We start from the raw sequence: 13,483 nt of genomic DNA, 5'->3' as shown, positions 1-13,483 counted from the left end.
CTGTCAAAAAAATCAGAAGAAAATGAACCCACAATGAAAGTGATGACAGTTCTGAAAACCAGAGCAAGCCCAAGTAAACCAGAAAAATATTGTGCTTCCCTAATAATGAAATGTAACCATCATTATCTTCAGAGGTTATACTCCAAATCCATTGCATAGAAAGTCCATTGAAAATACTCTGGAGTTTACATACAATCATGAGCTTGATGTTTATTTATTTCTTAAAGAGTTAATGCTTGACAAACTTTGTCTTAGATTTGAATATCAAAAACAGGTTGTACAATAGACCAATGGGAAGCAACCATCTTTTACAAGACATAGATGACTGAGTAAGAAAGGAAAGACTGGGTGTCTTTAGAAGGAGAGTAGATGAGCCAACAGAAGCGCAGGATGGGTAAGTGTAATTCTTGCAACGGCATAACAATCTGTATTAGACAGCAACATTAGTCCTACTCAAGAACAGACCGGCATGGTGGCTCACACCTGTAATTCCAGAACCTTGGGAGGCCAAGGCAAGTGGATTGCTTGAGGTCAGGAGTTCAATACCAGCCTGGCCAACATGGTGAAATCCCATCCCTACTAAAATACAAAAATTAGCTGGTCATGGTGACAGGTGCCTGTAATCCCAGGTACTAGGGAGGCTGAGGCAGGATAATTGATTGAATCCAGGAGGCAGAGGTTGCAGTGAGAAGAGATCATGCCACTGCACTCCAGTCAGGGCAACAGAGTGAGACTCTGTCTAAAAAAGAAAAAAACAAAAAAACAAAAAAAAACCAAAACAACACTGTATTGCCCATCACAAAGATACTAAGGACTCTTCACCACAATGCTAACTTTTTAAAAATCTTTTTAAAAATTCAAATTCTTAAATTTAAATTTTCCTATTTTTAGAAGCTTTTTTTTTTTTTTTTCCATCGATGCAACACAATGCTAATGTTCCAGATAGCTTTTTCAGGGGTAATGCTAGATTTTGGTTAAACTATACCCTCTCATTGACTTGTCTCTTTATTCTCAAATCCACCATCCTCACAAGTCCTTTTGGGTCAAGTAACTTGTAACCCCTTAAAGCTATCTCTTACAGACCCCAAAAATTATTAGGTTGGTGTAAAAGTAACTGCAGTTCTTGCCATTACTTTTAAATGATTAGAAACCGCAATTACTTTTGCACCAACCTAATACCTTCTATTGTGTTTCTTTGATGTGAAGCATTCAGTTAGCGGACATTTCTGGTGTGTGTTCTTTTAAGGACCTAATGAACTGGATTTGTTATAGAGTGGAAGCCTGGAGATGGCAAGAACTAATTTTACTTGCTCATACGAGTGACTAACACAAACATCAGGAATGCTAAAATGCTGCTTATAATAACAATTCTCTTAAAGGAGGATAATGTTTCGGTGGTGGCTCACGCCTGTAATCCCAGCACTTTGGGAGGCCGAGGCAGGCGGATCACGAGGTCAGGAGATCCAGATAATCCTGGATAATACGGCAAAACCCCATCTCTACTAAAAATACAAAAAAATTAGCCAGGCAGGGTGGTGGGCACCTGTAGTCCCAGCTACTCGGGAGGCTGAGGCAGAAGAATGGTGTGAACCCAGGAGGTGGAGCTTGCAGTGAGCTGAGATCACACCACTGCACTCCAGCCTGGGCGACAGAGCAAGACTCCATCTCAAAAAAAAAAAAAAAAGAGTAATGTATCATAAACTTTCCTGTAGTGTGATCATTTTCTGGACTTACCATTAAGTTATAGCTCTCATCAGCATAAAACTGGATACATTTTAAGATACTCCTTGATTTCTAAAAGAGAAAACAGAATGGCATATTTATTTAAAAACCAGGAAAAAAAGAAAAGGAAGCAGTCAAGAAGCAAACAATTACGAAAATCTTTTCATCATTATGTTTAATAAAACTTCACTGACTATTTCCATCAATGAAAATGTAGTAATTAGTGAACTGCAGTAATAATGTCAAAATCAAATTGTTCTTATAAAAAAAAGTGCTGGGGCCAACACTATGGCTCATGCCTGTAATACATGTTTTAGGAGCCTGAGGTGGGAGGATCACTTGAGCCCTGGAGTTCAAGGCTGCAGTGAGCTATGATCACACCACTGGGCTCCAGCCTCAGCAAGAGAGCAAGACCCTGTCTCTAAAAAAATTAATATTTTTGTTTAAAAAAAAAAAAAAGGAGTGTCCATGAACTAGTTTTTTTACCTTCAGGTCAATGTAGTATAATCTCTGTTCTGACATATCCCACTGAGCCCAAACGAAATCCTCAGCTATTCTGTCTCTCGGGAGATGGCCAGAATTTTTAATCACCTAAAAATGAAAAAAAAAAAAAAAAAGGTATGAATAACTTTTAAAGGAGAACATATCTGGAATTCATAATTATTTTCCATGTCTATCTTTATGATACATGTACATATTTCCACAGTTCACTGTTAGAAGCTCCCCACCCCTAGCACACACAGTCTTTCCAGAAATGTTTTAAGACATCATTTCACTGCCTCCTCTTCTTCCCACTTATAATATATGATTGTATTATTGCTCTTAGTTTAGCAGACAGGCTGAGGCTGTTGAAGACAACACCACACCTCCCACAAATCAATAGCTGCATTAATAGAAGATTCGGAACTTACTGTTCTGTACCTAACTCTCTCAAGTCAAGCCTCTGCAGACAAGAACCCTCCACTACCAAAGACAAAGGCTGTGATGCCAAGGAAAAACTCAGGCCTGGCAGTGGAAAGTAGTAGACAATGACCCCAGTTTGGCCATAAACCAACCATGCAGCTTTGGGCATGCCTCTCACCTTAATGTCTCCCATGATGAGTACGATGATATTGCCCATCTCTCAGCAATACTTAACTACTCATTCTTCAAGGCCTGACTTACACATTGTGTTCTACACAAAGCCTTCCCTCACATTCCCAAGATGTAATATAATCCTCACCTGTTTTCCCATGGTGCACTGGCATGCTTCTATGACAATTACATTTTAATTAATGCTATAAGCCTCCTGCAAAGAGTACACACTCTTCTACAACACGTTTCTATTACCAATGCATTGATTGTTTCTAGCATGTAACAGTGCTCAAGGAATGTTTGTTCAGAAGGCGGAAAATGGGCCAGGCACAGTGGATCACATCTGTAATCCCAGCACTTTGGGAGGCTGAGGTAGGTGGATCACCTGAGGTCAGGAGTTCGAGACCAGCCTGGTCAACATGGTGAAACCCCATCTCTACTTAAAAAATACAAAAATTAGCCAGGCATGGTGGTGCACACCTGTAATCCCAGCTAATTGGGAGGCTGAGGCAGGAGAATCACTTGAACCCAAGAGATGGAGGTTACAGTGAGCCGAGATTACACCACTGCATTCCAGTCTAGGTAACAGAGCAAGACTCCATCTCAAAAAAAGAAAAAAATCCTTTTTTATGCCTGCATGGAATACTATGCAGCCATAAAAACAGATGAGTTCATGTCCTTTGTAGGGACATGGATGCAGCTGGAAACCATCATTCTCAGCAAACTATCGCAAGAACAGAAAACCAAACACCACATGTTCTCACTCATAGGTGGGAATTGAACAATGAGAACACTTGGACATAGGAAGGGGAACATCACACACCAGGGTCTGTTGTGGGGTGGAGGGAGAGGGGAAGAATAGCATTGGGAGATATACCTAATGTAAATGATGAGTTAATGGGTGCAGCACACCAATATGGCACATGTATACATATGTAACAAACCTGCACGTTGTGCACATGTACCCTAGAACATGAAGTATAATAAAAACAACAACAAAACAAAACAAAAGGCAGAAAATGAAATAAGGTGTACAAGAGTAAATTGCCAAAGATATTATAAGTATAAAATATTTGGTTACTAAGTAGCAAAGTGAGAACTATGGAACTTTAAAATCAGGAGATTCTAGAAACCATCCAATTCAATCCCTTAACAGGTAAGAAAACTGAGGCTCTCAGCACTTAGATTAGGCCGCATAGTTAGTTCAGCAAGGTCTGGAATCTATGTCCTGGAATCCTCCCAGTGCCCTTTCAGTGCATCAGCTGACCTCAAAATAATTTAACAGAAGCAGTTAAGAATTAACTTTCCTCAAAATGCTTATTAAGCAAAAGGAATCTACATTGAGATAGATGAGTAAAGAGTAAAGAATAAAGACAGCTTGGGGTAGAAGAAATGAAGAAAAAAGAAACACCAGACTGGTCCATGTTCACGCTTAAACTCTCCTTAATCCTCACAGGGATTTCTTCACCCATGGTAACTTGGAACTTGAGGGGAACCATGTGGCATAAAGAGTTGTAAACCACTATTTCCTGCTTACCCTGTCCATCACATTTAGACAAGAGGAAAGTGATGCCAGAGAAAAGATCCAAGAGGACCTATCTGTCTCTAAACTTTGGGCAATCATTTTTCTGAAATTTGTTGAGTTGGAGTAGATTTGAGAACCATTCCGGGTAAAGGTATGTACTAACAAGAACATGAATGTCAGATTGTAGCATACCCAGGTTCAAATCTCAATTTTGTTCCTCTCTAGAGTCACCTCACCTCTGTGAGTCTTGGCTGCTGTCTTCTCTGTAAAAATAGGGATAAGCCTAATACCATCTCTATCATGCAGGGATGTTGCGAAGAATATGTGGAATTGCATATTCTTTGCAACATCCCTGCATGATAGAGATAGTCTTATACTTATGCTGTATGAAGCTATCATCAAAGCCTTTAAAAATGAGGGCAGAAGTACTTCTTGGAAGAACACATGTGAATTAAGGAATGCTAAAGCTGTACCATCCTGAATGGCAGAATCTTTTCTGGGCTGCTGACAGGTGTCCTCTCCATCACTCTTCCCAGTGTGTGTCTGTCCGCCTCTCTCTCTCTGCTCTCAAGCCCTCTTCTAACCAGTCAGTCCCCTGTCTATGCTCATTCCCAGTTCCTGACCCCAACTTGCTTATTTATTTCTCTTCTAATTTCTCATCACTAGCTTTGGGATTCAGCCTTGATCTTTCCTCCTGGGCTTGACCCTCTTCTGACCCCTGGCCCTGTCTGTCCTTGTGCTCCCATCCACTTAGCCCCTGCAGGACAATGGTAGCCCAGAGCTTCAGTGACACACTTTCTCCTGGCAATTTTCCAGCCAGGATTCTTGATTCAAGGCTTTCAATAGCTGGTACACAATTTATAAGTGCCATTTTCTGTTTCAATTTGTTCATTTAACTTTAAAATCTTCAGAGAAACAATAAATCTTCAGAGACAATTTTGATGCAGACTAAATATTGAAGAAAATCATTTTTAATATCAGTAACATATTAAGAACCTATATAAATTATCAAGAAAAAGACAGCCCAGTAGAAAAATAGATAAGGATACAACTAAACAATTTTTGAAAAAGCAAATCAAATAGCAAGTACGCTGAGGAAAAGATGGTGAAATGCATTAATATTAAGGGAGATACAGACTAAGATAATATGCTATCAACTTAAACTCATCAAATTGGAAATTTTTTAAAAGGTAAGGATACCTTTTCATGATATGAATTGAGGGAAAATGTACTCTCAAATTTTGCTTCAAACATTGTCAACTGTTAGAAATTTTTTGGAAAGCAACCTGAAAAAATCTGTTGGAATTTATTAAATGGATGTACCCATCAAACACTCCATCCCTGAGGATTTAGCTCAAATAAATATATGTACCAGTACATAAGGCTATAGGAAAAAAAGTTTAAGATGATTTATAATTCAAAAGCAAAAACAAAAAACTGGCAATTTAGTGAATGTCTATCCATAGCAGGGACCATTATCTACTTCTAAAGAGACTGAATTGGAGCTATTCTAGTTTACTTGTAGGTAATTCCACAAAGCTGAATGAGTAAGAAATGGATAATAAGCCCCTGGGTGGGTCAGAGGTGGGGGTAGGAGATTAGTATTAGTATGGAGAAAAGTATGATACATACCAGGCTGTGAACAAAAGAGATTTAAAAAAAAAAAAAAGGTACATGTGGAAAACAAGCAAAAAAATTATACTCTATGAAACCCATATATGGTATGATATATAGTATGATTGTATATATGGTATAAACATATGGTATCATCCCATGATATGCATATATGTACATATAAAAATTAGAGTAAATAACCAATTAGTTACATCTCTATTTTAGTAACCCATAGGGATACTCCTGATCTTTTTACCTGCTAAGCAAAAGCAAACACAAAAGCAGCAGGTAAATTTATGTATTATGATTCTACTTTGGTAAAAACAATTGAATCCCCACATACAACCTTACATAGGTTTGCACGAGCAAGGTAAAAGCTGTGGAAAGATACACAGGCTGTTATCAGCTTCTTCAGGATACTGAGATTGAGGGTTGAGATAGAGAAAAATGGGATAATTAACTTCATATATATTTGTATCATTTCACACATTAGAACAACAAGTCTATACTTTGAAAGTCATCAAATAAAGAAAACATTACATATCAATAACATTAATTTTCTTTAGCAGTCTAGTAATGTAGTTCTTTGTGGAACAAAAACTATGAGGCGAAAAGAGTTTCAAATCTTTACCACTCTATTTCCATCTTCTTGGGTGACATGGATACGAAATTGCTCAATATCTTTAAAAGAAAAACAGAGAAAGATAATTTAACTTTAAGGAAACATATGAGTACTATTTTTGCCTAACACTTGTAAAAACAGTGTTATAAAAGCAATGCAGATTGAACAACTGGCCATAAAAACAACATTATCACAAACTGTAACCTCACAATAGAGGTTCAAAAACTTTTTAAAACCCATTTTTCTCCATCTTCCCTTTACAGTTAATTTCAAGTCCTGCATTTATTCTGCTCCTCAATATCAACAATACATGAAGCATTTAGCCCACCTGCTTCCCTGGGTTCCCTCAGCAAGTACTTGGCTTCCCTATACCATCAGTGTTGTATAGGGCTAACAAGGGCTTACGTAGCAGAGTTTATCTCCAATTCCCAAATACCAAACACTTGTTTGTGTGAACATACCAGATAAAAGCTCATTATACGAGACATTTTGGGGAAGCATTTTAATAGCAGTCAATTTCACTTGAACAAAACCCTGAACACTAAAGACAATCTGTGTAGATGGTCCCTTTCTATCAGTAACAATTGGAATTCAGCCATATTTACCTTCTGCTGGTCCTAGTTACAAAACTGAACAAGAGCTTAGACACTGAACAAAGCCTTACCCCTCAAGCCTGTCCTTCCAACTATAAACTAGCAGTTTCATCTTGTAATGCGAAAGACAGCTTACAAACTCCACTAGTAAATTTTGTCTTTCCTCTCCCTCTCCTAACTTGAAATCATCATGGAAGGACATAGCCTTTTATGTCCTAAACTTATTTGCCTCTACCTGAATTTGTCTAAGTTAGTAGGTCTTAAGTTCTGCCATGGGATTCTTTTAGCTACTATAAACTTCCCCTCTCTCCATCCAAGCATCTCCATATTATAGTTATCCACTGTGACAGACATCCAAAAGACAGATGAACTAAAAATGACAACTGTGACAGACACCCAAAAGATGAATGAACTAAAAATGACAAAAATGACCTGTTCTACAAACATTCTACCATGGGACTAAATTGCAAATGCATGTATGCAAGAGCCCATCATTCCCAGGATGAGAAAGCTGAACAGAGCCAAAGGGAACAACACTTGGGGGCCAAAGGAAAAGTCCTTCCCAAGGAATTCCAGGTCTCATATGGACATCAAAGTTCAGTGGACCCTCGGCAATGGCAGGTGGATATCTAGAAGATTCAATCATGTCCCACACTAGGAGATGATATGCCATTCATGAAATTCCCATATTCCACCTAAAGATACACTTACATTTCTCTTCTGAAATCAGTAACAGATGGTTCTCTGGAAGAGGATGACTTTCAAAGTGTGGGTAGAGAAACTGTAAAAAAGAAATTAATCATAATTGTAAGCAACTACCTTGCTTGAACAAGTATTTCCAAAGTTGTGCTTGATGACTGTACTATTACATACCATTGAAGAAACTGGGAATCACAGAAGAGTTTAGGGGAATCACCTGCACACACACATTGCAGGTCAAAGCAAGCAAGAAAACAGAACACTGTCAGGACCTCAGCTTTCCAGAGGGGAATTGATCTCAAATACAACACTATCTTCACTTATTTAAACAGTAAGGCTTCTGGCTGGGCACAGTGGCTCACACCTGTATCCCCAGCACTTTAGAAAGCCAAGACAGGTGAATCACTTGACCTCAGGAGTTCAAGACCAGCCTGGGCAACATGGCAAGACCCCACCTCTACAAAAAATACAAAAGATTAGCCAAGTGTGGTGGCACGTGCCTGTAGTCCCAGCTACTCAGGAGGTTGAGGCGGAAGGATCACTTGAACCTAGGAGGTGGAAGTTGGAGTGAGCCAAGATCATGCCACTATATTCTAGCCTGGGTGATAGAGAGCAAGACTCTGTCTAAAAATAAAGTAAAATAAACAGTAAATGTTAAAGTTGAAGCTATTTCTAGGGATGGTGCTTCCTATCTAGAATATTTGATTCTGAAACCAATCAGAAATAATGCAAACAACATTTATACAGAATGTTCTATTTCACACACACACACACACACATCAACATAGTCTTTGTGCAACTAAACCTAGTATATAATTTGAGAGCCAAGCAAACATATTCCCCACGACAACTTCCAAAGTCCCACATCCAAGAGACAAAGCACAACATAACCAGAACTTGTCAAGAAAGAACAGTGAGTCATGGTGTCACACGAGTTGAGGATTTACAAGCCTGAAAGCACAGAACGACTGTCACCAGGAAGAAAAGGCTTAAGTATACCCCATTCCTCCTCCTCTGTGCTCTCCCATATGAGCCCACCACTACGTGTCTGTTTGCAGGACAAAGCAGGCTGCCAGCAACACAAGTCCTGACCCCGTCAACTGTGATAATGAGGAAAAATTGGTCACAGGATGACTCAAAAGGGCAACTGTAAACCAGTCGTTTTATTTTGCGGCATGAAAGACCCGTGAATTTTGTTCTTTTCCTCACCCAAAACTTGAAAATAATATAAAAGGACATAACTTTTATGTCCCAATCTCTCAGTCATTAGTCAGACTAAACTTAGGACAATTTTTTATTATTTCCTAGTGTCCTAAATTTGCATAATATCAGATTAAAAATAGTACTAGTCAATTTTTGGAACATTTATAGTTGAGTTCCCTTTTAGAAATGAAAAGCAAAACATATGCTTCAGAGCAATAAAGTCAAAATTATAAAATAGCAATGCAAAATTCAGCTACAAAAATAATACAGAACTAACCGTCTCATAATTTGGAAAATGTCGCACATCAAACAAGATACTTTGTATACCGGAGTTGAGGAAAAGCAGAGATGAATGACACCACATACAGGATAGGAGCACAAACGTTCAGGGCCTCAAAATATGGAGATATCTGCTCCTACGGAAGATGGTATGGCCTCCAGCTCTACAGAGGTGGCCAGGGCATGCCTGCTTAGGAATGTGACATGGACTGAGGTGCTGAAGAGGTGTAACTGCCAACCTCTAAACCTCTGCCTAGTTTTCCTGTGACAATCAGGGAAAATGTTATTTTTAAAGTCCCATTTAGGTAGGTGTTGTTTTTCTTTCTATTATAAGGTGTTCCTAGAGTAAGGCCTGGAAACCAGAAGCAGACAGGCTTCAGACACAGCTCTACAAAAGCACTCAAGGTGATAACATACAATTTGGGGATGGCATAGAAGCGTGGAATTTAATCAGTGTTAGTTTTCAATATTTAAGAAAGCAACCTGAGAGCACTGCTTTATTTTTTGAAAAAAGCCAAGAACGTAAAACAATTTCTGGGCTATGTCCTAACAATTGGAAGGTCTGGATCTATCTATAAACATGCCTTTTAAATATTACTTGAAAAAGCAAGACAGTAAGTGAGTTATTATATTGAATCACGTAATATACACACTACAGAACAAATGAAAATCCAGTGTTTGGTAAATGGATGCTTGTGGCTTAGGATGAAAATCCTAGTGACAGGATCTTACAACCAAGGGTATGGATGAGTTACTTCGTGAATCAGCAGATTATATTTATTTAGGAAAATTTACCTTCACAAATAAGGAGCTAGACTTAGAATGAATATTGGTCTTTGGAGGTCTGTAGTGTAGGTGTGTAGAGGGTGTGGAATTACCCACTGGAACTATCTTGAAGACACACCTCATGCTGAAAGGGAACACTCAAAGGGTCCCGGATTGGGATCCAAGCCCCACCTGCCACTGTCCTCCTCTGTGTAGGTGGTCAAGACTACACATGCAGAGTTAGGGAAATGTGCTACTGGAGATCACCATGGATGTTTTTATAAGAAAAAGGAAATTGATCCCAGGGCAAGACCAACTCAGTGGACAGTAGATGTCATTTCTCTAGAGGCAGGAGGGAGAAGGTGGGGATTTGCCACTGGTGTTTGGAGGAGTTTCTCTCTCCAGAGGCATAGACACAGGGGCAGGAGGCAGGGCTAGGGACTGAGATGAGTCCACAGAATGAGTACAAGTTTTACTTTATTTGGGTGGGGAACTTTCCTTTGGCCTATAGATGCTGTCCTGTTCCACGTACTTTTAACTTTTTTTTTTTTCTTTTTTTTGAGATGGAGTTTTGCTCTGTTGCCCAGGCTGGAGTGTAATGGCACAATCTTGGCTCACTGAAACCTCCGCCTCCCAGGTTCAAGCGATTCTCCCACCTCAGCCTTCTGAGTAGATGGGATTACAGTAGTGCACCACAATGCCTGGCTAATTTTTATATTTTTAGTATTTTTAGTACTAATTTTTATATATTTTATATTTTTAGATGGGGTTTCGCCATGTTGGCCAGGCTGGTCTCAAACTCCTGAGCTCTGGCAATCCACCCTCCTTAGCCTCCCAAAGTGCTAGGATCATAGGCATGAGCCGCCGCACCCAGCCACTTTTTTTAAACTGAGTTCACATAACATAAAATTTACCATTTTAACCACTTTAGTATATACAATTTCTGGTAGTTTTAAATAGATTTGCAATGTATACAACCACTTGCTTTTAAAAACTTTTCCCCTTTCTATGTTCCAATTCCCTTTAGTTACCCCAATCCTTCAGTCTCCACCATCTATATGGCTCTAACAAGATGCTGAGGAAGCCAAAGAACAGACCAGAAAAGGGAAGTGTACTCTGTCCCCCAGCCACCCCACACTGATGACAGTGTAGACAGAGTAGCTTCCTGAGGGTAGGGGAATGCAGCTTGGGAGCTGCAGGCTAGGCCATGTCTGGAATTGAGGAGTGACCCACAGTGCTGTCAGGAGTGGCTGGGAAATGTGCAGCTGAAAGGACTGGCTGACAGGGGAGGACCCTGGGCAGACAGAGACAACCCTCTCACCTAACCCACTGGAATAGGGAGGCCCATAGGCTGGAGGCTGGTAGTAGCTTGGGGGACAGAAAGGCAGACACTTTGAGTGGTGCAGATTGACTCCAGCTAGACCAAAAGAAACGATATTTTGACCCTGTAACAAAATGTGAAATTAGGCGAAAGGAAATTATGCTGTAGCACCGCATGATCACATACAGTTGATTCAAATTATTTGTAGTAGTTATGTTCTGTAACATCACCACAAATGCTATATACTGAATACTGAACCATTGTTTCTAGGGAAAATACAAAGGGAGTTGATCATAATTCTGAAAGACACAGTCCCAAATGCCATATCCTAAATATTGAAATCCCAAAAGATCAAAATCCCAAAAATATAATTCTGGAAGATAATAATTTTAAAAATTATTTAAAAGATGTACTGACGGCGGGCACGGTGGCTCACGCCTGTAATCCCAGCACTTTGGGAGGCCGAGATGGGCGGATCACGAGGTCAGGAGATTGAGACCATCCTGGCTAACACTGTGAAACCCCGTCTCTACTAAAAATACAAAAATTGGCCGGGCACAGTGGCGGGCACCTGTAGTCCCAGCTACACAGGAGGCTGAGACAGGAGAATGGCGTGAACCTGGGAGGTGGAGCTTGCAGTGAGTGGAGATCACGCCACTGCACTCCAGCCTGGGAGACAGAGCGAGACTCCGTCTCAAAAAAAAAAAAAAGATGTACTGACATTTTTAAAAGAATTATCTGAGAAGCAAAACACAAAAGAACACTTCATAGTCCACTGTATACAATAAAATAGGCAATAATAACATACACAGTTTTGAAAGTATAGACACTCGTGTATCCTAACTATCCTGTGATTATGACTTTTGGGACTTTAGACATCAGGGATTTTCATCTTTCAGGATTTCAACATTTAGGATTATGTTGTTCAGGATTGTCTTTTGGGATTATGATCCAAACCCAAACAAGGATAAATTCTTGTAAGCCTCTAGTCACAATATGTTTGTCAATAGATCAGTATATAACTTTGTTTTGTGTGTTTCTATTTAAAGACACTCCTTAACCTCATGGCCAACAGCACCGTAACTCATGCCTGAATGAAGCTTATCTGAAACACATATTTTCTCCCTAAGGCATCTGACAGTCTTCTTGCACTTAAGAACACTAGACAGTGCCTCAGCGCTACACCTGGAAGCCGTTTAAACAATGAAATCACCAGGAAAAAGCACAAAAAATGGAACTAGGCCGTGAAAACAACCGTCATTTTAGTATGAGAGCTAAAACAAAAAAGGTAGGGCATCGCCATGTTCAATCTCAATTGCGAATGTGCATGTTGGGTGACAAATTCTTTCACCACTCAGCATATATCTGCACATAACTGGCCAAGTACTATAAGTGTTTAATTTAGGCGTTCCAAATAAATTTTAGGAGTAGTAGAATTTGCAAATATGGAATCTCCAAATAATGAGGACTGACTATATCTATGCCATCTACACTATACATGCAGTTTCTGCATCAACTCTTGAAGTTGATAAATTCAGGGATTAAGCCATTTAATCATAGATATTTAATCTGTCAACCATGTAAATACATTACATAGACCATTTTAAAGCTTCCCTTAAATGTGTTTAATAATTTATAATATTTGATATTTTACCATGAGAAAATATTAATTATATTTAATATTTGATATTTTATGAGAAAATATTTAATATTTGATATTTTATCATGAGAAAATATTACACTACTATGAAACAAATGATAGCATGACAGAGTTGGTGGAGCTAGCTTCGAGTTCTTAATTTCCATGCTTGCAAAGAAAGAGCGGATACTTCCAGCCACAGTAGTCTACAAGACTGTTCTGAGGAGTAAATATAATAATGATAGAGTGAAAGTACTTTGTAAACCCCAATTCCTCCAGGCTGCATACCTTTTGATTAATGAGGTAAGTGATGAATGGCATGCTTACTTACCTGAACCCAAATATAGCTATCCACAGCCTTTAGAACCTTCACATTGTTAACAGGGTGGATTTCAACCAACAAAGTCAAGCACTTTGATCCTACAGA

The 13,483-nt window shown here is 39.2% G+C and overlaps 1 protein-coding gene across 4 annotated transcripts in view; it reads right to left on the bottom strand.

The window, feature by feature from the left end:
• Positions 1-13,483, bottom strand: part of GSAP (gamma-secretase activating protein) — a 107,313-nt gene that overhangs the window by 63,476 nt on the left and 30,354 nt on the right. For all 4 annotated transcript variants that reach the window (XM_023192525.3, XM_023192526.3, XM_023192527.3 and 1 more), the window contains exons 6-10: positions 13,388-13,476; positions 7,862-7,931; positions 6,567-6,616; positions 2,209-2,313; positions 1,735-1,794 (exon numbers count right to left, since the gene is read on the bottom strand). In XM_023192525.3, coding sequence (XP_023048293.2) covers positions 1,735-1,794; positions 2,209-2,313; positions 6,567-6,616; positions 7,862-7,931; positions 13,388-13,476 — 374 coding nt within the window. The remainder of the gene's footprint in view (positions 1-1,734; positions 1,795-2,208; positions 2,314-6,566; positions 6,617-7,861; positions 7,932-13,387; positions 13,477-13,483) is intronic.

Source organism: Piliocolobus tephrosceles, chromosome 8 (genome assembly GCF_002776525.5).
Source record: "Piliocolobus tephrosceles isolate RC106 chromosome 8, ASM277652v3, whole genome shotgun sequence".
Classification (NCBI taxonomy): Eukaryota; Metazoa; Chordata; class Mammalia; order Primates; family Cercopithecidae; genus Piliocolobus; species Piliocolobus tephrosceles.
Note: the sequence above shows the minus strand (reverse complement) of the source record. Positions and strands in the feature narration are given on the sequence as shown.